This window comes from Equus przewalskii, chromosome 15 (genome assembly GCF_037783145.1).
Source record: "Equus przewalskii isolate Varuska chromosome 15, EquPr2, whole genome shotgun sequence".
NCBI lineage: Eukaryota > Metazoa > Chordata > Mammalia > Perissodactyla > Equidae > Equus > Equus przewalskii.
The window spans coordinates 53,078,181-53,102,283 of record NC_091845.1 but is presented as its reverse complement, the minus strand read 5'-3'; the positions used below and the strand labels follow the sequence as shown (position 1 = coordinate 53,102,283).

Genomic DNA, 24,103 nt, shown 5'->3' with positions numbered 1-24,103 from the left:
GACTCTACCTGCAAGTAAATCAGAGGCAGAGTGAAGGGGAAAGATAAATGAAATTGGCGCCATCAAGCTCCTATAGTGAGATAATGTAGCCTAGTGAAATATCCTAAAATACTATATATATATTAAATATACACATGTAAGTAGCTTTTCCTATTTTCAGTTTAATGTTTACAGGGTTTTGGGGTTTTAATTTTCTAGAAGGGAAGAATTCTGCCCATGTAAATCTTAATGTATATAGCTTGTTAGAGTTTATATGTTGTTGACGATTTAATTAATACTTTCAATTAAGAAGAAAAAGATCTGTGTTTTAGCAAGTGGAGCTGCTTCTCTTTGCTTTTTCGCTGTGTTTTTGTGGCTCTCTTATTTTCCTCACTCTGATGTCAGAGTGCCCATAATATGCAGCATGGTGCCTGGGGTGTAGAATGTTCTAAATAAATCATCCTAAATAAATGTTTGAGTCATTCTTAAATTGCCTTTTTTCCTTAGAATTACCTCAAACCTCATATTAATAAAATATAGCATATGTCACAGACTTTCAGCCCCATGTACTCTTTAATTCAATACTGAACATATTTTCTTTATCACCAAAAACTTCACATTGATGGATCTTAAGAACTTTCTTAGAGTAATTGGGAAGGTATTAGATCATTTTTCATATCTTGTCTTACAATTCCATTAAATTAATAGGAAATTATGTGTATCTTATAGACTTCTGAACAAGAAACCAAAGGTCTTCCAAGTAAAAAAGGAATTGTACAGTCTATTGTTGGTCAAGGCTATCATCGTAAAATAGTCCTGGCATCACAGTCCATCCAGAATACTGTGTATAAGTAAGTATTTTGCAAAGAAAAAGTGTTTATATTTAATAGTATTTCACATAATGTTTCTTATGTATAAAAATATTCTTTAAGACTTATTATTTCATAGGAGAAACCACTTGTAACCAGGTTTTATTGCTACTTCAGCAAATAGACCCTCATACATAAATCCATAATGAATACTATCTGACAAGTGATTTTGGTTTATTACATCCATGGGTGCCGAACTTGTTGATGGCCTAAGAAACCCTGGTCTAATCAGTGCCATTATTCAGAATGTCCAAAAGAGGGCATCTTAATGTTTTCTTTGTATATAGTTTATCACTGATACTTTTCATTTAGGTATTTTCCCATAGTCTCTAAAGCTAATTCTTAGTATTAGGAGAAAAAAAGTACTAATACATAAAGCAACCAAAGCGATATAAAGCTGTCACATGTAGAACCTTCAGTTGAACAACTTTTGAATATGGACATCTTTATCTTGTGTAAAGATTCCAATTTGGAGTTGCTATTATTTCTATAATAGTAGGCTTTGTAAAAAATTTGCTGTTTTTTTTTTTCTTTTCCAAAAAAATATAATTGTTCACTACCATTTAAAAGTTTTTCCAAAGTTTTTTTTGAGGAAGATTGCCCTGAGCTAACATCTGCTGCCAATCCTCCTCTTTTTGCTGAAGAAGACTGGCCCTGAGCTAACAGCCGTGCCTATCTTCCTCTGCTTTATATGTGGGATGCCTGCCACAGCATGGCTTGACAAGCAGCACGTAGGTCCACACCTAGGATCCGAACCGACAAGCCCTGGGCCGCTGAAGCAGAACGTGCAAAGTTAACCACTGCACCACCAGGCTAGCCCCCAAAGTTTTTAAGTAGTATCTCGCACACAATATTTTGGTCTTAATTTATTTCAACTATAATGCAGATTTTTTTTAAAGACTTGAGCTAAAGCATCATTTTCCTATAATTTCAAAATTATTACTACTTTGCACATTTTTTCCCTAATAAAGCTGACTCAGTTTTGTATTTGATTTGATAATCAATAGAAAGTTATATAAAATCTCAATAAGATTATAAGAGATAATGCTGCTTTTTCAGAACTTATAAATAAGGCATTTTATAAAGTAAAGATAATCAAAACAAGGCTCAAATGTGAAAATCTACTTTCTTTTCTTTTTTCCAATTCTTACTATACCTCTCCTAGCCCGCATTACAATTTTCCTTGTCTGTAACTCCTCTGTTACATTAACATTGATGTCACAGATATCCTTCAAGTTGTCGCTCATCCTTGGTCCCATTCCTAGAGACACGTGTATAATGTATACACAGTCATGTGCAGCATAAGGATGATTTGGTCACCAATGAACCACATATATGATAGAGGTTCCTTAAAGTTAGTAGCAGATAGTGTAAGTGTGTGGTTGGCTATGTCATGTAGGTTTGTTTAAGTATACTCTTTGATGTTTGCACAACGATGAAATCACCTAACAACGCATTTCTCAGAATGTATCCTTGTCGTTAAGCAATGCATGACTGTACTTGCAGTCTATTCCTTTTACATCTTTTTGTGTGTAATATTTAGTGTTTGGATTCTTTAGCATTCTCATAACTTTAGTATAAGCATATAACTGTTTATATTAAAATTTCTACCTATCAAAGGGGAAAGTTGCATTTATAATTATATTGGTTTTACTCCTGATAATAGAAACGTCTTTATTTTTATGTTATTTACTTAACTAATTTGATTTTGTTCTCTTAAGTGACGGGCAGTCCTCAGCCATTCCTGTTGCCAGTATGGAGTTTGCAGCCATTTGTCTCAGAAATGCCTTGTTGCTGTTACCTGAAGAACAGCAAGATCCAAAGCAGGAAAATGGATCTAAAAATAGTAATCAATTAGGTGGGAACACGGAGAGCAGTGAAAGCAGTGAAACTTGCAGGTATTTTCATCCCTCGGGACCTGCTTGGCCAGATCCCTTCAAGACTTCATCAGTAAGCCTGTTTGTCCTTGAGATGAATTCCTCAAATTTTCAGCCTGAATTTCCAAAATTCTCTGTTTTGAATAATTAGAAAGAAAAGGATGAATGTTTAAATATTTCTGAAAGAGAGAAATAAGGTGAAAGCTAAATGAGGAGAGAAGCCTAAAAGAGAAAAGTGGAAAGTAACAACTTTTCATTAACAAGAGGAACAGTTGCCAGAAATCCTGGTGCTATCAGAGACAGCAGTTTTTTACTTTTCTTAAAATAAAAACTTAAACCCTGAAACTTTCCCTTTCTTATTATTCTCTGCCTTTTCACTTAACATTCTGTAAACAACTCACCTCCAGGATATTTCTAGTTTTCTATTATAAATTAAATATTATGCCAATCTATGGAAACTGAAAGAGCTTAAGCAGTAATATGAAAATAAGCACCGTTCTATATAGAAAATTCTTTTTACACATGGCACCTTTAAACTCGTATCCCATCCTAGCATTTTTTCTTAATTATAATAGAAATACTTGTTTATTATAGAAAATTTGAAACAAAATTGTGGGATATTTTTCTCCATCAAAGGGTTATGTTTTACTGTAGTTGATAAAAGGCAATCAGAAGAATGAGAAATGTTTGTGGAAATATTGGAGTGGTTTCCTTTGTGTAGTAGAGATGTTATTTTTAGTTGGAGACTTTTTAAAGCAGAATTGTGTCCTGGGGAAAAAACTAATATATGGTATAGCCTTAACACACAGTGATACCAAGTCACTAAGCGTGTTTCATTGTTTTGACTCTTTTACACTGTTGTCATAAAAAATTGCATGGGAGTGGGGATAGGAAACAAAATTTCACATTTAATCATTTATTTGTTGCTCTTCATAGTTAAGAGTTTCTCTTTATTTTAGCAGTAAAAGCCATGATGGAGATAAATTCATTCCAGCTCCACCTTCTTCTCCATTGAAAAAACAGGAATTAGAAAACTTAAAGTGAGTATCTAAACCAAATTAGCATTGCATTTATTGAAATCAGCAGATTGTTTTAAATCTCCCTTATTCTGTTAGTATTACAAATTACATTGATTGAATGTCAGATGTTAAACCAACCCTTCAATCTTGTGATAGACCCTGCTGGTCAAAATATATCATCTTTTTTGTAAAATTGTTAGGTTTAATTTGTTAATACTTTGTTGGGAATATTTGCTTCTGTGTTCATGAGGAAGGTTGGTCCATGCTTTTCTTTCCTTGTAATGTCTTTGCCAGGTTTTGGGTTCAGTGTTATTCTGAATATATGAGTTGGAAGTGCTTCTTCCTCCTCTTGTTTTCCTTCCTCCTCCTCCATCCTCCTCTGAAAGAGCTTGTATAAGACAGGTATTATTTCTTCCTCAAATGCTTGATAGAGTTCACCAGTGAAACCATCTTGCCTAGGTTTTCTTTGTGGCAAATTTTTGGTAATGAATTCAAATTCTTCAATAGATGAGTGCTATTCAGATTTTCTAGTTCATCTCTGTCAGTTTGGGTAAGTTATATTTTTGTGTACATTATAAGCCCCATTATTTTTGCTTTGAACAGTCATATGTATGTTAAAGAAATTAAAAGGAACAGAGTAGTCCTTTATGTTTGGCCATATAATTACCATTTCCTGATGATTCTAGTTTCCATAAGGTATCATTTCTCTTCAGTCTGAAGATCTCCTTTCAGCATTTCTTATAGCACAGGTCTTAGTTTTCCTATGTCTATTGTTGTTTTTAATCTGAAATTGTCTTTATTTCATCTTCATTCTTGGAGGATATTTTCACTGAATATAGAATTCTAGGTTGGTAGTGGGGTTTTGTTGTTATTGTCTTTTTCCTTTCAGTCAGCTCTCAGGATGTCACTGCACTGTCTTCTGGCCTCCATTGTTTCTAATTAGAAGTTGAGTCATTGTATTGTAGGTGCCACTTTTCTCTCAAGATAGATTGTCTCTCTTTGTTTTTCAGCACTTAGACTATGATGAGTGTAAATGTGATTTTCTTTGTTTTTAATCTTGCTTGGGGTTAGCTGACTTTCTTATTTATAAATTTATCTTTCAACGAATTTGGGGTATTTTTGACCATTATTTCTTCCTATGCTTTTTGGAACTGGGCTTAATGGTATGGCATTACTTTTAAGAATGATTTCAATAATAGGACTGCAAATTAAAATAGAAAGAAAGAGCCATTATTTCTTATGTTTTTGCCTATTAAGTTATGAAAAATTGACAAGAGTACAGCTAAAACATTTCTATATTGCTGGTAGTATTGTAAATTGATGCATTACTTTTGGAAAGCATTTCATTTATTCACATTTTTTCCAACAAACATTAGTGGTAGTCTTGTGCGAAGTGCAGGGGAATCAGAGGTAAAAGAAAAAGCATTGCCTTCAAAAGCAGATGGCAGACACTTAGGAGAAAATTATATTGTTTAGTAGGTTAGTTATTAGGTGGTGAGATTTGGGGGCATCTCTTTTCTTTTTGTGATAATTTTATCAACCTGGTAAGTGGAAAGTGACCTCACTTTAAAACTTTACATTTCTTTCAGTCCGCTCAAGGTACTCAATCTGATGCCAAGGTTTAGCGATTGCCTGTATTTCTTTCTTTTTCTGTGAACCACCTATTTGTAGAATTTACTATTTTTATATTGGGTTTTTCATCCTTTTCGTTTTTCTCAATTCTTATATATTAAGGAAACTGGCCTTTATCCATTTGTCTTGTGATATTGTTTATGATGTTTAGTTGTAAAGCAGAATTTCATTTTTTAAGTATCATATTTATCAATCTTCTTTACTTTTTTCCCATTTCATGCAATGTTTAAAAAGATTTTCTTGCCTTCAAGGTTTTAAAAATAATGTACCCATGTTTTCTTCTAGCACTTCACTGTCACACTATCACAACCAACAGTATCACAACTACTAATCTAAATTTTTGCTTCATCTACAATTTAGCATGGAGTAGAACTATAAAATGCTAAGATTTTATGTCTGAACAGTTTAACGTTACATTTTTATAAAATAACATGTATATATTTCTTTTTTGCATAAAAAAAAATCTGAAGGGATCTATGTCAAAACCTTCATAGTGGTTGTATCCCTAAATGGTAGGTTAACTTATGATACTTATTTTTTTATTGGATATCTAGTTTTTTTCTAGATTTTTAAAAATGAAGTTCTTCATTAATATTAGTGATACCCCTCCTTATATACTTAATGTCTGTGGAAGAAAGACTAGCCAGCACTCGTGCCCATTTCTGATCATGCATCGTCAGATGAGTGTGTTCATGGCAGGGCATTGCTGTCAGTGAGCTCAGGGCTCCAGGCACCCTGCTCAGCAAAGCTACAGTTTTTTAATTCTTTTTTTTTTTCCGAGGAAGATTAGCCCTGAGCTAACATCTGCCAATCCTCCTCTTTTTTCTGAGGAAGACTGGCCCTGAGCTAACATCCGTGCCCATCATCCTCTGCTTTATATGTGGGATGCCTACCACAGCATGGCTTGCCATGTGGTGCAATGTGGGCACCTGGGATCCGAACCGGCAAACCCCAGGCTGCCGAAGCGGAATGTGTGCGCTTAACACCGCCACCGGGCTGGCCCCAAAGCTACAGTTTTTTATCTCTTTGTTGTATTTCATTCTGTCAAAGTTTGTCGTAAATTCCCGCTTTGCAGTAATACCCTCTCTAACCTGGGTTTTATATATATCTCCTGTTGTCAAGAGGAAAGAATTAATCCTCTGATTATGTGGAGGAAAATGTTAAATCTCAAATTTAGTTAGAATTGAGGAGTGGGTCATTTAAGGTTTTGAAAGCAGTGGTTTGGTTTTTTTAAACTTGACGAAAGTAATTAAATGTTTTTCTCAGTTATATTAAAATTTCTTGAGTTCTTATTTCTTGTATGAGTAATAAGATAGCCAGAAAATGAAAGTACTGACAAATTACCGGTGAAACAATGGCAAAAGCAAAATTTACTGAAGAATGTTACTGTTGAGTGAAATAAAATTGAATTTTTAAAAAGCAGTCAAATTCCAACCATGTAACTAAAATAAACTCACTTTGCTAAATTTTGGTCCTGAGTGGAAATGTTTAAAAACAAAGCAAATGAAGTAAAACTACACTGGCCTAGGTATAAAACGAGCTGGCAGGGAAGGGTGGGTTGTTAGCGTTCAGCCAGGACAATATTTGGGAAGATGCTTTGACTTGCCAAAAAATGTACCATTTCCCCCCAATATGCCTAAGGGTTTCTAGAGATGTATCTTTTTATGGAGCCACCTATATTTCTTATAAATCTAAGGGTTCATCTATTTTTAGTAGGTTATTTTATGTGGGGGAAATTCAAGTAGTACAAAAGGTTATATAGTGTAACGTGTATCTTGTCCCCGCCCAGCCCTCTGTTTCCTCTCCCCGGAGGGGCTGCCACTCACCAGTTTCTTAGATGCCCTGCCTATCCCAGCATATGTTTATATGGCGTTTATGACACTAGCAATTGCATAGTGTCCACTCTGCTCTATACCTTACTTTTCCTGTTTGACAATACGTCTTTAGAGGTTGTTCCATGTGGATACAAAGCTCTATTTCATTCTTTCTAATGGGTGCGTAGAATTGCAGTATATGAACATGACGTGACTTATTTAATATTCCTTTATATTTAGCTGTTTATAATGTGTTCAATTTTTGCTATTACAAATAAGGCTGCAATGAATATTATTGTATACAGTTTTTAAGGGGACTCCTTAATGAAGAAGATATTTGAAACAAGTTTTAACTTGATTTAATTTTTACAAATGGTCTTGAATGAGTGCTGATCTTAGGGTTACTTTATTCCTACGATTTAAGAAGTATGTGATCCCATAATGGCCGAACAGCTGCAGAGTTGTGTGATTTAACTTTACCTTCTGGAAATGGCATTAAAGAGAAAGGTAGGTGCAGGTGGCATACTGCCTCTCAGAGAGTTGTGTACCTTTCATGGCACAATTGTTTACTTTGCGCATGTCCTAGTAGGAGGATTGGTGATTTTCAGAGAAAGTAAAATTACTTCCCTATTTTTGTGGAAGGGGGCAAAGGGTCGCCATAGGGAATTCCATCATCATAAGGTGAGGCAAAGATGGGTTTGCTGGTATATATTAACCTTTTTTTTCTTATGGAGCAGATGGGAGAAAGGAAATGGAACAAGATGGAAAGAGCCTTAGGGTAGATTTATAAAAAGAACTGCTATGCAAGACAGGAGTAATGGTAATGTGGAGACAAATGGTGCAGGGAAGGAGTCATAAAAGATTTGTGTCATAATTTTCAAAGCTCTGAAAGCTCACAATGCAGTTGGGTGTGTTAAAGGGCGGGTCTGTGGCAGAAGCCAGCTGTCTTCTATAGAAGGAAGGATCCTGAGCACATTGGTTCTCTGTTAAGATCATGGAATTCTTAGAGACTTTATTTATTTTTGACCTGAATTCTTTTGTGTGATTGGAAATGTGTGTGACTAGTGTATAGTTTAGCTTTTATGGACTATTATATTTGACCCCTTGTGCTCTGTAATACCCAAGGCACCAATGCAAAACCTCATTTCCTATTTCCAGCATAACTAATATGCACTAAATTATCATGACTGTCCTAATGGCCACTTCTTATGGTCTGGGTTCACAGCCTCTTGAGTTTTTCAGTTTTTTTTGTTTGTACATAAATGAAGATGAGTCAAAAAAATATCATTCTGACCAAGTTACAGGTATGTTTTCAGAAGGCACATGACATCTGAAGCAATTGAGAGATTCTATATTAAAATCAAGGTAGCTTTCAGGAAAATATTCTCACAATTAAAAGAAAAATTTGTTCCCAAATCAGTAAAATGTCTGAGAAATCAACTAAGTAGTTTAATTGTGAGGCTCAGATGAACTTAGGTACTGATGTAATGGATCAGGAAAGGTATGCGTGTAATGAGACTATTAGAACATTGCTTCAGTTCCTGAACCACTCAAAGCTCTGCAAAGCCGTCTTTTTCATTCAATTAGGAGAACACACACACACACACACATTCTGCAGCACTGAATTCAGTAAATGCTCTGACTTTACATTTTGTAAATAAACAGTGATTCTATTTCTAGGTATTTACCCAAAGGAAGCAAAAATTTGTCCACACAGCTCTATCATGATAGATAAAACTAGAAATAGCCTAGATATCCATCAATGGGAGAATGGATAACTAAATTGCAGTCCACTCTGTATACTGGAATACTACTGAGCTATAAAAAGGAACAAATTAGTGATGCAAAAGTCAACATGATTTGAATCTCAAAACATTTTGTGTTTCTTCTTTTACTCAGTATAAGGTGTGTACAGTATGATTCATTTCTATGACAGGCAAAACTACAAAAATAATTCATGTTGATAGAACAGCAATTGGGGGGATTGACTAGAAGGAGTCTTTCTGGGGTGATAGAAATGTTCTGGATCTTAACTGAGCTGGTGGTTACATGTATATATTCAAACTCATCAAACTGTACACTTAAAATGATGTATTTTAGTGTATATAAATGATATCTCACTTAAAATTTTAAGATATTTTGAAATTTTGCAAAATTAATATTCTAAATATATTTTGGGGGGAAATGCAGTGTAGCCACTTATGATTGATAAATGGTCAGTTTCCCTTACATATCATTTATGAGGTGGCGTGACATGGAAAACTTGGTTTCTTAACTAAAAAAAGTACTCCTCTACTTGTATTTCACATATATTTCTTAGACCCTAAGGCTGCAGTATACAATACCAGATCCACTGCTCAGATGTGGCTACTGAGCACAGGAAATGTTGATGGTAAAAGGTGCACTGTCTAAGTATATGCTACACACCAGATTTCAGAACTTACTACCAAAACAAGTAAATGTGTTGATAATTTTTTCTATTGATTATACGTTGAAATGACATTTTAGGTATATTGGATTAATTTAAGTATATTAAAATTAATTCATTTCACCTATTTCTACTTTTTTTAATATGTGTACTAGAAAATTTAAAATCACAGTTATGGCTCCAGTTATATTTCTCTTGGGCAGCGCTGCTCTAAGGCTTTAGAACTGTGTTTGAAGTGTTTGTATTTGTTGATACATGGTTTCTACAAATTTATAATATTGTAACTATGCCACTTTTCTCACATGCCACAAATTTTAGCTGAATATTTCTCCAGAAGAATTTTTCTCTTTAAAAGGCTAGTGTCCAAATGAATCTTAGAATGTAGACGTTTGTGCAGAATTGCTATTTTGGCCATGTTTTGATTTAAATATTAATGTTGCCACATGCATTTGGGAGATAATGGTTTTCTTTTTCTTTTTCTTTGTTTCAGTGTATTTTTATTTTATTTTAATTTCTTTGAGGAAGATTAGCCCTGAGCTAACATCTGCCACCAATCCTCCTCTTTTTTGAGGAAGACTGGCCCTGAGCTAACATCCGTGCCCATCTTCCTCTACTTTATTTGTGGTACGCCTGCCACAGCATGGCTTGCCAAGCGGTGCGTAGGTCCACACCCGGGATCTGAACTGGCAAACCCCAGGCCGCCGAAGCAGAATGTGCAAACTTAACTGCTCTGCCACCGGGCTGCCCCGATAATAGTTTTCTTATACAGTGATTGGTGATACTATAAGGGTATACTTTCAAGAAATTTCTTATTTTAAAAAAAAGTCAAACGTTTATTGACGTCAACTGATATCTTATATATTTTTTTAAATTTTTTTCTATTGAGTTCATAATGGTTTACATCATTGTGAAATTTCAGTTGTACGTTATTTCTTGTTTGTCACCACGTAAGTGTTCCCCTTCACCACCTCTGCCTATCTCCCACCCCCCTTCCCCTGGTAACACTGAACTGTTTCCTTTGTCCATATGTTTGTTTATATTCCACATATGAGTGAAATCATAGGGTGTTTATCTTTCTCAGTCTGGCTTATTTTGCTTAGCATAATACCCTCCAAATCCATCCATTTTTTGCAAATGGGATGATTTTGTCTTTTTTTCTGGCTGAGTAGTATTCCATTGTGTATATATCCCTCATCTTCTTTATCCAATCATTGGTCAATGGCCACTTGGATTGCTTCCATGTCTTGGCTATTGTGAACAGTGCTGCAATGAACATAGGGGTGCATATGTTACTTTAGATTGTTGATTTCAAGTTGTTTGGGTACATACCCAGTAGTGGGTTAGCTGGGTCATATGGTATTTCTATTTTTAGTTTTTTCAGGAATCTCCATACTGTTTTCGCTTGTGGCTGCACCAGTTTGAATTCCCACCAGCAGTGTGTGAGGGGTCCCTTTTCTCCACATTCTCTCTTGATATCTTTTATTTTTAAAGCTGCTTTATTGAGATAAAACTCACAAACCTTACAATTCACTCATAAAATGTACAATCCAGTGGTTTTTAGTGTATTCACAGATATATGCAACCCTCACCACAGTCAATTTTAGAATATTTTCGTCACCTCCAAAAGAAAGCCTCTTTCTTTAGCTATCACTCCTTTGTTTCTAGTCTATTCCCCAGCCCTCGTTAGTTTAGTTTCTGTCTCTATAGATTGCCCTATTCTAGAACTTTAATATGGATGGAATTATATAATATGTGGGCTTTTATGACTGGCTTCTTTCACTTAGGATAGTGTTTTCAAAGTTCATCCAAGTTGTGTACCATATTTAATTCCTTTTTATTGCCAAATAATATTTCATTGTATGGATGTAGCACATTTTGTTTCCATTTGTTCATTGATAGGCATTTGGATTATTTCCGTCTTTAGGCTATTATGAATAATGGTTCTATAAACATTTGTGTACAAGTTTTTGCATAGGCATATGTTTTCATTTTTGAGTGTATACCTAGAAGTAGAATTTCCGGGTCACATGGTAACTCTTTCCTCATTTGAGAAGCTGCCAGACTGTTTTCTACAGTGTCTGCACCATGTTACATTCCCGCCAGCAGTGTATGAGGGTTCCAGTTTCTTCACATCCTCACCAACACTTGTGATTTTCCGTCTTTTTGATTATTCTTAGTGGTGGGTGTGAAGTGGTATCTCATTGTGGCTTTGATTTGCATTTCCTTGAAGACCGATGTAGAGCATCTTTTCATGTGCTATCGGGCATTTGTATATCTTCCTTGGAGAAGTGTTTATTCAGATCCTTTGCCTATTTTTTGAGTTATTTATCTTTTTATTATTGAGTTGTTTTTATAGTCTAGATACAAGACCTTTATCAGGTATATGATTTGCAAGTGTTTTCTTCCATTCTGTGGATTGTCTTTTCACTTTTTTGAAGGTGTCCTTTGAATCAGAAAAGTTTTTCATTTTGATGAAGTTCATTTATCTTTTTTTTCTTTTATTGATTGTGCTTTTCATGTCATATCTAAGAATCCTTTACCAATTTGAGGTTATGAGGGTTCCCTGTTTTCTTCTCAGAATTTTATAGTTTTAATATTTTTATTTAGACACATTGAGGTCTTTGATCCATTTTGAATTAATTTTTGGATATGGTATAAAGTAAGGGCTCAACTTAATTCTTTTGCATACTCATATCTTAATATTAAACAAGTTGCTAGAATTAGTCACTTATTAACATTTCATTGTTGCATAGTGGTTTAATTACCATCATGGGTATGTACTGAGTCTTACATGTTGCATATTATAGCACATCTTTGTTATTCTAAGATTGTGATATTAGCTGAAATTTAGTTTATAAACTAAAATGGAGGCTGCTACAGAACCTGGCAAAGAGTATAACAGAACTGGAAAAGGGTAGGAAATAATGTTAAGGCCAACATGGGAAATGTCAATATGAGAAATTAAAGTCATAAGCGAAATAAGTCAGAGGGAGAAAGTCAAATACTGTATGATTGCACTAAAAAATAGAAGATAAAAACAACAACGAGAAACAAATGTAGATACAGAGATTAGATTGGTGGTTACCAGAGGGGAAGGGAGGAGGGAGAAGGGTGAAAGGGATATCTGGGCACATGTGTATGGTGATAGATGGTAACTGGTCTTTGGGTGGTGAACATGATGTAATCTACACAGAAATTGAAATATGATGTGCACCTGAAATTTATATAATGTTATAAACCGTGTTACCTCAATAAAAAAAAAAACTCATCGGGTGGGGGGTGGAGGCGGGGAGTGGGCCGGCCCTGTGGCCCAATGGTTAAGTTCAAGCGCTGCACTTCGGCAGGCCCAGGGTTTCGTTGTTTCAGATCCTGGGCTCGGACATGGCACTGCTCATTGGGCCATGCCAAGGCGGCGTCCCACACAGCACAACCAGAAGGACCTACAGCTAGAATATACAACTAGGTACTGGGGGGCTTTGGGGAGAGGGAGAAGGAGAAAACAAAAAATGAAGATCGGCCACAGATGTTAGCTCAGGTGCCAGTCGGGGTTGGGGGGGACTCCTCACAGAAAAGGGTATACAGATGCAAATAAATGTTACTAGTTTCCTGTGTATTCATTCATAGATATTTTATGCATAAACTAGTAAATATGCAAGTATAATTTTTCCTGTTTTTAAAAATATATGTATGTAAATGGTGGCAAACTACGTAGTCATATATGCTTTAATTTTTCACTTAATGTTTTATCTTGGAGTTCCATTTCAGTACATAAAAAGCTCCCTCGTTCTTTTTTTAAGCTGCATAGTATACCATTGAATGGATACCACAATTTATTAAACAATTTCCTATTGATACATATTTAAGTTGTTTCCCTTTTCTTGTGTAATAAAAATAAAGAAAAAAATTAAAATCAAAGCATACAAAATAAAAATGAAATTTCAATTTGTATTTTTCTTTTAATATGAGGCTCAATGGATTAAAGGAAATGTTTAGACCAAATTTAATTAACACCAGTTAAGTTATTCCACAAGTATAAATTATGGAACCTTAATTAGTTCATTTGCTCTCTGATGTGACACTCAGTGAATTATTTCCCATTCAGTTAAAAGGGACCTCCCATGGCCCAATGTTTGTAAAAGAAGATGACTCAAACAAATGGTTGATGACATAAATATTATAGACAGTTTTAGTGTACTTAAGGAATCATATTTCTGTTGATCTTAGTCTAGTGGTTCTATTGTAGCTCGTGAGACATACTTTAAACAGGGTTATGGCTAATAATCTTTTGAATCTTCTTTGCTCTTGCTAGAGATCCAGCCCCATTTCGGTATTGTAACTGAGTGTGGTGCTACTGAAACCTGTCCATCTAATAAACTTTACCCAAGAAGGAACCTGCCAGACGCTACTGAAGAAGGAACTGTTGTGAGCAGTTTGTATTCACGTTGGCATGGTCCTCATCTACATCCCAGGATCCCATTTAGATGAACTGGCGATCAGATTGATCACAGGCTAGGTTTAGAATATTTCTTCAGTGGTCTGACACTTGTGGAAACCCCATGGGGCTGCTGCCAACACTGGACAAATCATTTAACCCCCCGGGACTTAGTTTTGTCTTCTGTCAAAGAAGTGAATTGGATTGGGTCATCTCAAGATCTTGTCCATGTATAAAATGCTACGTCTGTCACTTTATGCATTTTATTTACTACCTGGAGTAGGACTGGGTTCTTTGAGATGCTAGATTTGATTGAAGAGAAAAACGTTTTCAGCCTCTTTGTCCTGGGCTTCTTTTTGTGTTAGATTTGGGATGTGTTTGTCAGTAAGATTCTTTTTGCACAGAACTGTTATTAAAAAGCAAAATGTTTACAGGGGACATGAAGTGAAAACTTATCTAATTGAACTTTTAAATTTTCTTAAAAGTTGAAAGTTAAATTTAACATTTTCTAGATTGTTGTGGATAAATGGAAACAGCTTGAATTTTTTTTTTTTAATTTAAAAATGCAGTACCATGTTCAGTTTGTTGGAAGAAATTCCTTAGTGGATTTCAGAGCTAGTTTTTCAAATAAAATTTGCTGTGAGATTGCTTTCTACATTTATTTTCCTCTCACATTAATGGTGACTGACTGGATTTACCTCTATTTTAGCCTCTTTTGATAAGGTTTACACTGTTTCATTTAGATTCATTTAACTCACAGAATATATGACTTGACAAATATTAATGCCCAGTCTTGTATAGCTTGTTTGCCGTAATTTGGTGCTTTAGGGAAAGTTTGGTGGGGTTTTTCCCCCCATTTTCTTTCTTTTCTTTCTTCGTCTTTTTGTTTTTTTCCAAGGGTTGGTGTTCTGTGGACCTAGAGCCAGCTCCTCCGGTAGTGGAGGAGAGAGAGGGGCTGTCAGATCCTCCACAGGGGGAGAAGCTAGTGTGCCTCTTCCCTTGAGGTCTAGTTCTTCCAGTCTGATGAACTGTCAGATCCACTGAGTGGCTGGTAAAGCAGATTGGACAGTGACTCGAGGAAGTAGTGGGCTGGGTGGGGAGGGTCAATATTTTAAGTAGCAACTACCCAAAGTAAAGTGATTTCTCCAGGGCCTTAGTAGATGGAGCTGCGCCTGTTTCTAGTGTTACCAGTCTATGGGAGTTATGCAGAATGCAGTGTTCTTTTCTGAGAGGAACAGGAGGATGAGTGAGAATGCGATGAGAGGTGAGTTGGGGTAGATTATAAGGCACTAAGAGAAGAGGAACATAAATGTTAGTTTGAGTTTCATGCAATGAAACTTGCTTAAGTCCCGATGGCTCTTAATCAGACTGCCAGCCCCAAAGTTTTGCATTCATACATTTAAGTATTTTTTAGAGAGAAAAATTATTTTATTATTAGAATCTTTTACCTTGTGATTTGATATGATATCTTAAGAGAAAAGAGGTAAAAGTTGAGGAAAACACATTTTTACCTTGTACATAATTATAATTTGGGCTTCCTGGGAAACAGAATCCTGCTGCAAATCTTACATGACTGATTTCTGGACCCAAAGTGGGCTTGACAGTGGGCTGGAGCAGTAATAGCCCCCCTACTGTCGGGAGAGGCCAGGGCAGGCTTTTCCCAGCAAGCCTGCCTGAGGTGAGGCTTGTCCTAGACTCCAGGACCTAGAGCATGCTGGATGGCTCCCCCGGCTGCGGAAGCCAGGACGGAGGTGGCTCGTCAGCAGGTTTGAGTCTGGGTGCCTCAAGAAGTAAATTTAGAACATTGAAAGCTGTGATCTTCAGCAAATACTTATTAAGCACCTACTACAGGTGGTGAGAAACTGCTCTCGTCTTTGTGTAGGAAAGTGTAGATGAGGGCTTCTGCTTTTAAGGAGCTTGTGTTTTGCCCCAGCCTTTGGCAAAATCACAGATGAAAACGGATGTTAAACTTTGTGACTATGATTCATATAGGCCCTCAGCTGGTAGTCTTCTTGGGCCTCTGGAAACCTGACCCAGGCCTTTAAAAGTCCTGATTTTTCTTCATAAGCAGTACACACCTTGCTGCTGAATGAATGTTCAGTCCTGTCTTAAAATAAAAACGACAAATAAGCCAAAGACGAAATTAAGGGGCCAGTTCTGTGGCATAGTGGTGAAGTTCACGCGCTCCACCTTGGCAGCCTGGGTTCACAGGTTGGGCTCCTGGGCAAGGACCTAGCACTGCTTGTCAAGCCATGCTGTGGCAGCATCTCACATAAAATAGAGGCGGATCGGCACAGCTGTTAGCTCAGTGACAAGCTTCCTCACCAAAACAAACAAACAAAAAACACAAAAACCACAGAGGAAATTAAGTCACCCTGATCTCACCACCTGGAGCTAACCACTGCAGTGCTTCTGAAAATGGGAGCTAGCTAGCCAAGGCCTCCCTCCTCTGGGCCCTGGAGTCTTCCATCAGGGAGAGGACTGCCCACAGGGACTGTGGCCGTACTGGTGGAGACAGCTCTTGGAGACACAGGGATATTGACCATAGGCTTGTCAGGAAAATCCCTTTGGAAATGACCCTGCTTGCCTGCTCTTAAAGTACTCTCTTCTGCAAACAGGGTTCAGATTTTAAATTATGTGCTCAATACCAAAATTTAAACTTGTAATATTTGGATTAAATTCTATTTTCTTCCTTTTCTTTTTTTTTTAAAGATTTTATTTTTCGTTTTTCTCCCCAAAGCCCCCCAGTACATAGTTGTATATTTTTAGTTGTGGATCCTTCTAGTTGTGGCATGTGGGATGCCGCCTCAGTATGGCCTGACGAGCGGTGCCGTGTCCGTGCCCACGATCCGACCCAGCGAAACCCTGGGCTGCCAGAGTGGATCGTGCAAACTTAACCACTCGGCCACAGGGACGGCCCCTGTTTTCTTCCTTTTTAAAAAGACCAGTTAGAGTACATGTGTATGCATTAGGAAAATCATGACATAATCTTTTCTTTCTGCTTTATTTTTAGGGCGATCTTGTGAATTGATAGAGAGGCAGTGTGATAGCATGGGAAGGGTAGTGAATTGGGAGTCCACAGTGTTGAGTGTTAGTCTTGACTCTCATCACACACTCTAAGCTAGAGACTATATTTGATCACTTTGAAGATCAGTTTCTACATTGATAAAACAAGGAATGCACTGAGTAATCCTTCAGCCCTACCACTATAGCCTAGGGCCATAAATCTCAATTTCCTTGTACCTTCTTTGGGACCAGTCTACTTTTCTATGCTGTTAGGAGTTGAGGGGCTACTTTTCCTTTAGTGGATAATTTTCTGAGGTTCCAGCAACCAGGAGTGAGCCAGTGAAGATAAACAGGAGACTACTTCTGAATTGGCCCAGCTGTGCTTTTACTAAAAGGGCCATTTCTAGTCAGGATTTCAGAGTGTTAGAAAACTCTGTGGTGATGTGATGGTTACATTCTTCCTTAGACTGAAATTACAACCTGAATGCACTTAATGATATACATATGTATTGTAATTTGTAAACATAACTCAAAACCTTGTATCTAAGTCGGGTCATTTCTGGTCGGCCATTCAGACTTCATTTCTATTTGACAAGGGTTTATTTTAAGATTGCTTTGTGGAGCAGTTGTTTAACATTCAAGTGATCTATTAGTGTCAAGTCTATAGCTAGACCTGTTTTAAATGAGCTGCCTATTAAGTAGAAAACTAAACAGAAATTTAGGTTTCCAGCCCAACTTTAGCAAAATCAGTGTAACTTAAATTTTTTATCTTCACATGTATTTATTTGGCCTGTTTTTTCCTTGAAGATTTATTTAGGATGATAGTACCTATGTGATGAAATTCTTTTAGTTACTCTTGATACTGTTGCTTAGCAAGAACTATAGACTTTTTAATAGCTTCAGAGAAGAACACTTTACAGTAAGCTAAGCTGAATGGACTTTTTTTGGTAAGTTAATTGTTTCTTAGCAAAATCACAAATGTGTGTAGAAAGAATAAGATCTCCTATAGCTTTATTTCTAGGATGTTAAAAGAAACGTTCTATGGGAGTAAGTTCTCACTAGGCCATTAATCACATTATTTTTTTACAGGCTAAATATATATTGTAGCTCCATTTGGTTATTTTGTTGGAGATGGGGGTCAATTGGATGGAAGCTAAAGATGATTTAGGTAAATAGCTAAACTGCTCCAGATGGTAGTTTTATACATCATTCTGATTCTTACCATTAGTATTGTGGCTTCCTCTCTTCTTTCCTGGTGTCCAGATTGTCACAGTTATAATTAGGGCGTTCTTTTATTTTACAAATATAACCATTGTCGATTTTGTAACTCAGCATTTCAGCCCTTCCCTTTTGTGTTCCAGATGCTCCATACTTGCCTGTAGTGCTTACGTGGCTCTGGCTTTGGGTGATAACCTTATGGCTTTGAATCATGCAGATAAACTTCTTCAGCAGCCCAAGCTGTCAGGATCTCTTAAGTAAGTGTGACTTGCCCTCTGTGTTCCTGGTTTGTTTTGTTTGGAGGTTTTCAGTTAGTTTGTGGTACATGTTGCTTCTTCCTACTCCCCCAGTGGAATATATATGATCTAGGAAAAGCAACTGATTAAAAAATTTCTCAATTTGATAACTTGGTGTTTGGTAGTGGCATTTTTTTGCACTTCAAGGATCTTGAGTTGCAGTTCAAGGCAGTCGGATTGCCTGTAAGGTGCCTTCCATCCTGACCATTGCCCGACTCCGTGAAATACCAGTCAGGAGCTGCGGCTCCTGCCACCGCCGGAACTGAAGTGTTCCGATTGTGGTGTGCGTGGCCATTATGAGAGCAGTGTTTTGTTGGTTTTTCTTTTTACCAAAAATGAAACACAAATCCTTGCTGCTTTTTTTAATCCTTTGGTTGACATTATGTTCACTATTCTCAAATAATCCCAAGAAGATTCTTTACTTGGCATTTGTTGGACAGTTTTTAACCTCATTTATCAGTTTCTTCCCTTTGAACGTCAAAGAAACAAAATTCCTAGGTTATGTGACTTCTTAGCTAATTTCTGAGGGATTGGCCAAGCCATGTCTGGTAATTTCTTTTTTAATTCTTTCAACCATTCTGGCTTGTGTATTGGTTACTTAATTAACACCAAGGCCACTGTCTGTCTTCCCAGTGAGGATAAGCAGGTCTTGCTGCGTTTGGCAGGCCAAATAGCACAGCAGCTTTACCCCACTGCTTCTTGCTTTCCATACGTCTAGTAAAGGATTTCTGGGCGTTGGGGGTCATGAAGGCATTTCATTTGGTTAAAAAAATTTTTTTTTTAAGTACATTCACAGAAAACAGTTTGAAGTAGTTCTTTGAATTTGTGTTTGTGTTTTGTAATGATTATTGACTTGGTACTACTTTAATGAAATTTTTTAAATATCTTATTTATTTATTTATAAGGAGGTTGGGTTTTTTTTAAAGATTTTATTTTTCCTTTTTCTCTCCAAAGCTCCCCAGGAAATAGTTATATATTTTTAGTTGTGAGTCCTTCTGGTTCTGACATGTGGGATGCCACTTCAGCGTGGCTTGATGAGTGGTGCCATGTCCATGCCCAGGATCCTAACCGGCGAAACCCTGGGCAGCTGAAGCCGAGCACATGAACTTAACCACTTGGCCATGGGGCCGGCCCCCTGTTTATTTATTTATTTATTTATTTATTGTCATTTCTGTTAGGGGATTTGATGTGGAAGCAAAATAAAAGGTCATTGCAGCCCCTGCTAGTTAGAAGAAAGAAATCGCTTAATAAAGAAAGAAAGAGCTCTTGAGTGATTAATGTGCATAAATCCCAGAAAATGGTCAAATTGAAAAGAGCCTAAGATTTGAAAACCCAAGATCCATGTGGACAGACTCAGTCGGGTCAAGCTAGCTAGAGGTGAGACTTAAGCTGGCCCTTTAAAAGGAGGAGTTAGATATTGGCTTGCAGAAATGAGGCCAAGCTTTGAGCCCAAGAAGTCAAGGCCACGGGTGAGCAGTGAGTGTGCCCTGCCCAGGACACTGCCCAGGTAGGAGCAGAGGAATCTTTGGGGGAGTGAGAAGATTGACTGGATATAGGAAAGTGGGACCAAATTGCAGAGCACTTTAAATCTATAAAAGTTTAGTTTGTTTTGTTTTGTTCTCATGTAGAAAAAGTCATTAAGATTTTGAGCAAGGGTTTTAAGATGTCTATGCCTGTTTCAATTTTGAAAACTTAACCAGATGACCATGGGGAAAAATGGCTCAAAGTCAGAGATTAGAAGAAGCAGGCTGTTGTACGCCAGGAGGATGTGCATCTGCCCTAGTGTCAGTGGGCATGAAATAGATAATGTGAAAAGCACAAACTTCTGGAATAGACGTAAGATTGATCCAACCCAAATGTAGTCTCTCTCTGGTCTGGCAGTCAGGTGCCTTTGACACTTCGAGCAGCACAGACTGGAGGACTCTGACTTTTTTTGAGGAAGATTCACCCTGAGCTAACTCCTATGCCAGTCTTCCCCCACTTTAGTATGTGGGATGCCTCCACAGCATGGCTGATGAGTGGAGTAGGTCTGCACTGAGATCCGAACCCGTGAGCCCTGGGCCGCCGAAGTGGAATGCATGGAACTTTACCCACTCGGCCATGGGGCCGGCCCCTGGAGGACTCTGATTTTGACGCTCTGCTCACTGGGCATCCATCTTTGGACCTGCCTCTTATTTTAGAACTTCATTACCTTATGTTAATGTTATTTTTCTGTACAAATAGAATAGCATAAATTTGCCAATTTTGAACTGCTTTCTTAATGGATATGTGTAATTTGTTCCTACTTAGCTAATATAAAATTATCATATATTTTAAGATATTATTCAAGAGATAACATTTAAATGACTCTTGATCCATTTGTAGACTTAGATTTCAATTCAAGGACTTGAAATATATGAAACATATGTCCACCGAATCTTATTATACATTGGATATTTTTGTGATCACCTGCTTTTCACTTGGGAATCTGTTTTTTTCATTTTAGGTTTTTGGGCCATTTATATGCTGCAGAAGCCCTCATCTCTCTGGACAGAATATCTGATGCCATTACTCACTTGAACCCAGAGAATGTCACTGATGTCTCCTTAGGGATCTCTTCAAATGAGCAGGACCAAGGTTAATAAGGACACATTTGATCAGAACTGGTCACCATTTCCACTACCTTCCTGTTGTAACTCAGGATGTATGGAAATTTAAGGGCACAGTTGTGAAGGGAAGGAAGTTTTGGGTTGGCTCTCTACAGTTGTGGCTGTACTGACTTTGTATTAATTGTTTGCTAAGTAGACCAAGGAGTTGATTATCAGTGGTCTAAATTCTCACTTTTGAAAGGCTGATAGTGTTGGAACAATTGGTTTTGGTTCTCATACTGTGTTTTTGGAGGGATTCCACAAGGCAGGGGAGAATAAAACTATTGCGTTCAAGAGTCAGTTTTAAATCATGGCTAAGTTTTTGAGGGAGTGAGACTGGCATTCACTCTATTCAGGGTTATCTCTCAGGTGTGGGATGGTGGTGGGTGGTAGCATTTTGATGTCTTTTTAATAGAACCTCCACTACATGAAAAGTAAATACTGTGCTTTGATATTAGATTTCCATTTCATAGAGAAATTAGGTTTTTAGAAAATATACTCTTGTCCTGCCCCTTCAGATTTATTTTCATGTCTTTGTAGGATCAGACAAAGGAGAAAATGAAGCAATGGAATCCTGTAAGTAAGAAGTTTTGTAAATACTTGAGTAGCCTGACCGGCATCCCAAAGATTTACTCTCGAGCCTTCTGTGTCCTTCATTTGTCAGCCTGAGGAGGAGTGCTGTACTTCACTCTGAGCAGCTCCTCGGGGATGATGGGTCACTTGCTTCCTGCCTGCCCTTGGCCCAGCCTCTTCACCAGTGACTGTGCTCTTTTCCTCCAGCTGGGAAGCGAGCCCCTCAGTGCTACCCCAGTTCCGTCAACTCTGCCAGGACCGTGATGCTGTTCAACCTTGGCAGCGCCTACTGCCTGCGGAGCGAATATGACAAAGCCCGAAAGTGTCTCCACCAGGTGAGGCTAGAGAGAGCGGTGCCAAACCCTCTTGTAAAGCAGCCAGCAAAGGGTTTGGAGTTTATGGGTTTTATAATTTTGTTTGAGGCTTCTGGTCAGTTTATTAAAAATTGGAATATTATTTTCCAAGCTTAAAAATATTATTGCAAGGTAAACAACTGGTCAGCATTACAGAGGAACCTAGGCACTTAATAGGGAGTTTTCATGATGATTTTCAAATTTCAAAAGATTGGAAACTATCTGAATAAGGGATCACTTAAATAAATAATGGTACATCCATATAGTTGAATACAGTGCTGCTGTAAACTCTATGTACTAAAATGATAAGCTATTCAAGATGTATTAAGTGCAAAAAGCAAGGTATAAAGCAATTTCTATATAATTCTTTATATGCATAACAGATCTCTGAAAGGACATACCAGAAACTGCTAGCATTGGTTGCAGGAGTACCAGGGAGTACCAGGAGTACCAGCACTGTGTGTCTGGAGCACTAAAATGGGAGACTTTTCACTGGATACTTGTATACTTTTTAATTTTGAATTGTGTGAATCTATGTCTATTCAAAAAGTTAAATTACAAACACACCTTTCAGAGAGACAGGATTCAGAAAACTGGTACCAAAGAAACTCTACATATACTAAAGAAAGGTACTGGCAATGTATGATTGAAATAGACTTATGACTTTTACTGAAATGGTGCATCATCAGCAGGTCTCAAGGAAGATTCTGATTGGGCCTCTAGGTCACCTGCCCATCCCTAGACCGGTCATGGGCATGGATCCTTACCTGTAGTAGGGGAACAAGTACCACCATTGGCAGCCCCAGAGGGATTTCACAGAATCAGAAAAGGGTAATTCCTCAAAAGGACATAAATTCAGTAGGTATGTGAGCACACACTTCCGTGCTAAGCTGTGGGAATAAGACAGTAAATAAGTGTGTGTGATACAACCCTGCCCCCATGGACCTTACATTTAGGAGATGCCTTCCTAAAAAGGGAATCGCAAGATCAGAGGGAATGCAGAATTTTAGGACTTCTAATTTAGAAAGTTTGTGCCAAGTGGTGTATTCACCAGCAGCACATAAGAGAGCTCACATCCCCATATGCTTGTCAGAGTAACTGAAATTGAAATTAAACCTATTCTCAGGAGATATGGCGGCTTCTGGAAATTTCCTTCCTATGAAGGCCACCTTGTTGTGTCTAGCTGTGATGAAACTTACCATGTGGAGAATAAACATGAGTGATATTTAGTCAACTTAGTGGCATCTGGTCAGCATTTCTGATCTAAAATCAGAAAAGTTAAGTGATGGACTATCCAGGAAAACGTTTGATATTATCTAGGAGTTGAGTGCAGGAGTTAATGGGTAAGAATTAAAATGTTTCACTGCTCTCAGTGGCAAGGCTGGGCTACTTAGCAGCCCTCTTGAAAGTGCAGCGGACCCGAGTGACGGCAGCGAACATCGCTTTGGATCTGCAGTTACAGTGTGTGCGGTCTAGCTCAGGTTCTTGTACAGCAGGTGGCCGTGGCGGCTGCCACACTGGGAGAGACAGATGGGGTCAGGCCTGGTTCGGGGTCTGAAGGGGGTTTTGTTTTGGTCCCTTGGTTTTTAGGTTAATCCAATGGCTGGACCTTTGTTAATTGGGAGGCCCACCCTGCCTGGGAGGGCAGAACAATGATGTGAAGAGTTGGAAAGGGCTCCGAGTAGATGTTTCCGAGGTTGCCTGCCCACCACTAACCATTCTGAACGGCCAGTAAGCAAATACCATTAAGTCTCATAAAATTGTTGCCGTGAATTCTTGTATTTTAGAAAAAGCTGCAGACTGTAGTCAATGCAAAGAACAATAAATGACCTTTGTTAACTAGCCACCTGGAGGGAAAATGGAGATTTTAATATCCACAGAATGCTGTAAAGATGATCTTGCCTGTATAAAGCTAGGCCTGGAAGTACAGACTCTGATTTTCTGAACTGAGGAGTTATACCACAGTGATGTGGTGACAGA

General features: G+C 37.6%; 1 protein-coding gene across 10 annotated transcripts in view; it reads left to right on the top strand.

Annotated features, from left to right (window-relative positions):
• The window catches only part of CNOT10 (CCR4-NOT transcription complex subunit 10), a 77,710-nt gene that overhangs the window by 50,820 nt on the left and 2,787 nt on the right, over positions 1-24,103 (top strand). For 3 of the 10 annotated variants that reach the window (XM_070577391.1, XM_070577389.1, XM_070577386.1), the window contains 7 exons: positions 709-830; positions 2,570-2,746; positions 3,685-3,765; positions 18,418-18,531; positions 21,056-21,186; positions 21,738-21,773; positions 21,978-22,105. In XM_070577391.1, coding sequence (XP_070433492.1) covers positions 709-830; positions 2,570-2,746; positions 3,685-3,765; positions 18,418-18,531; positions 21,056-21,186; positions 21,738-21,773; positions 21,978-22,105 — 789 coding nt within the window. Of the gene's footprint in view, positions 1-708; positions 831-2,569; positions 2,747-3,684; positions 3,766-18,417; positions 18,532-21,055; positions 21,187-21,737; positions 21,774-21,977; positions 22,106-23,713; positions 23,855-24,103 lie in introns of all 10 variants that reach the window. The other 7 variants (XM_070577390.1, XM_070577392.1, XM_070577387.1 and 4 more) reach the window with 3 other exon arrangements.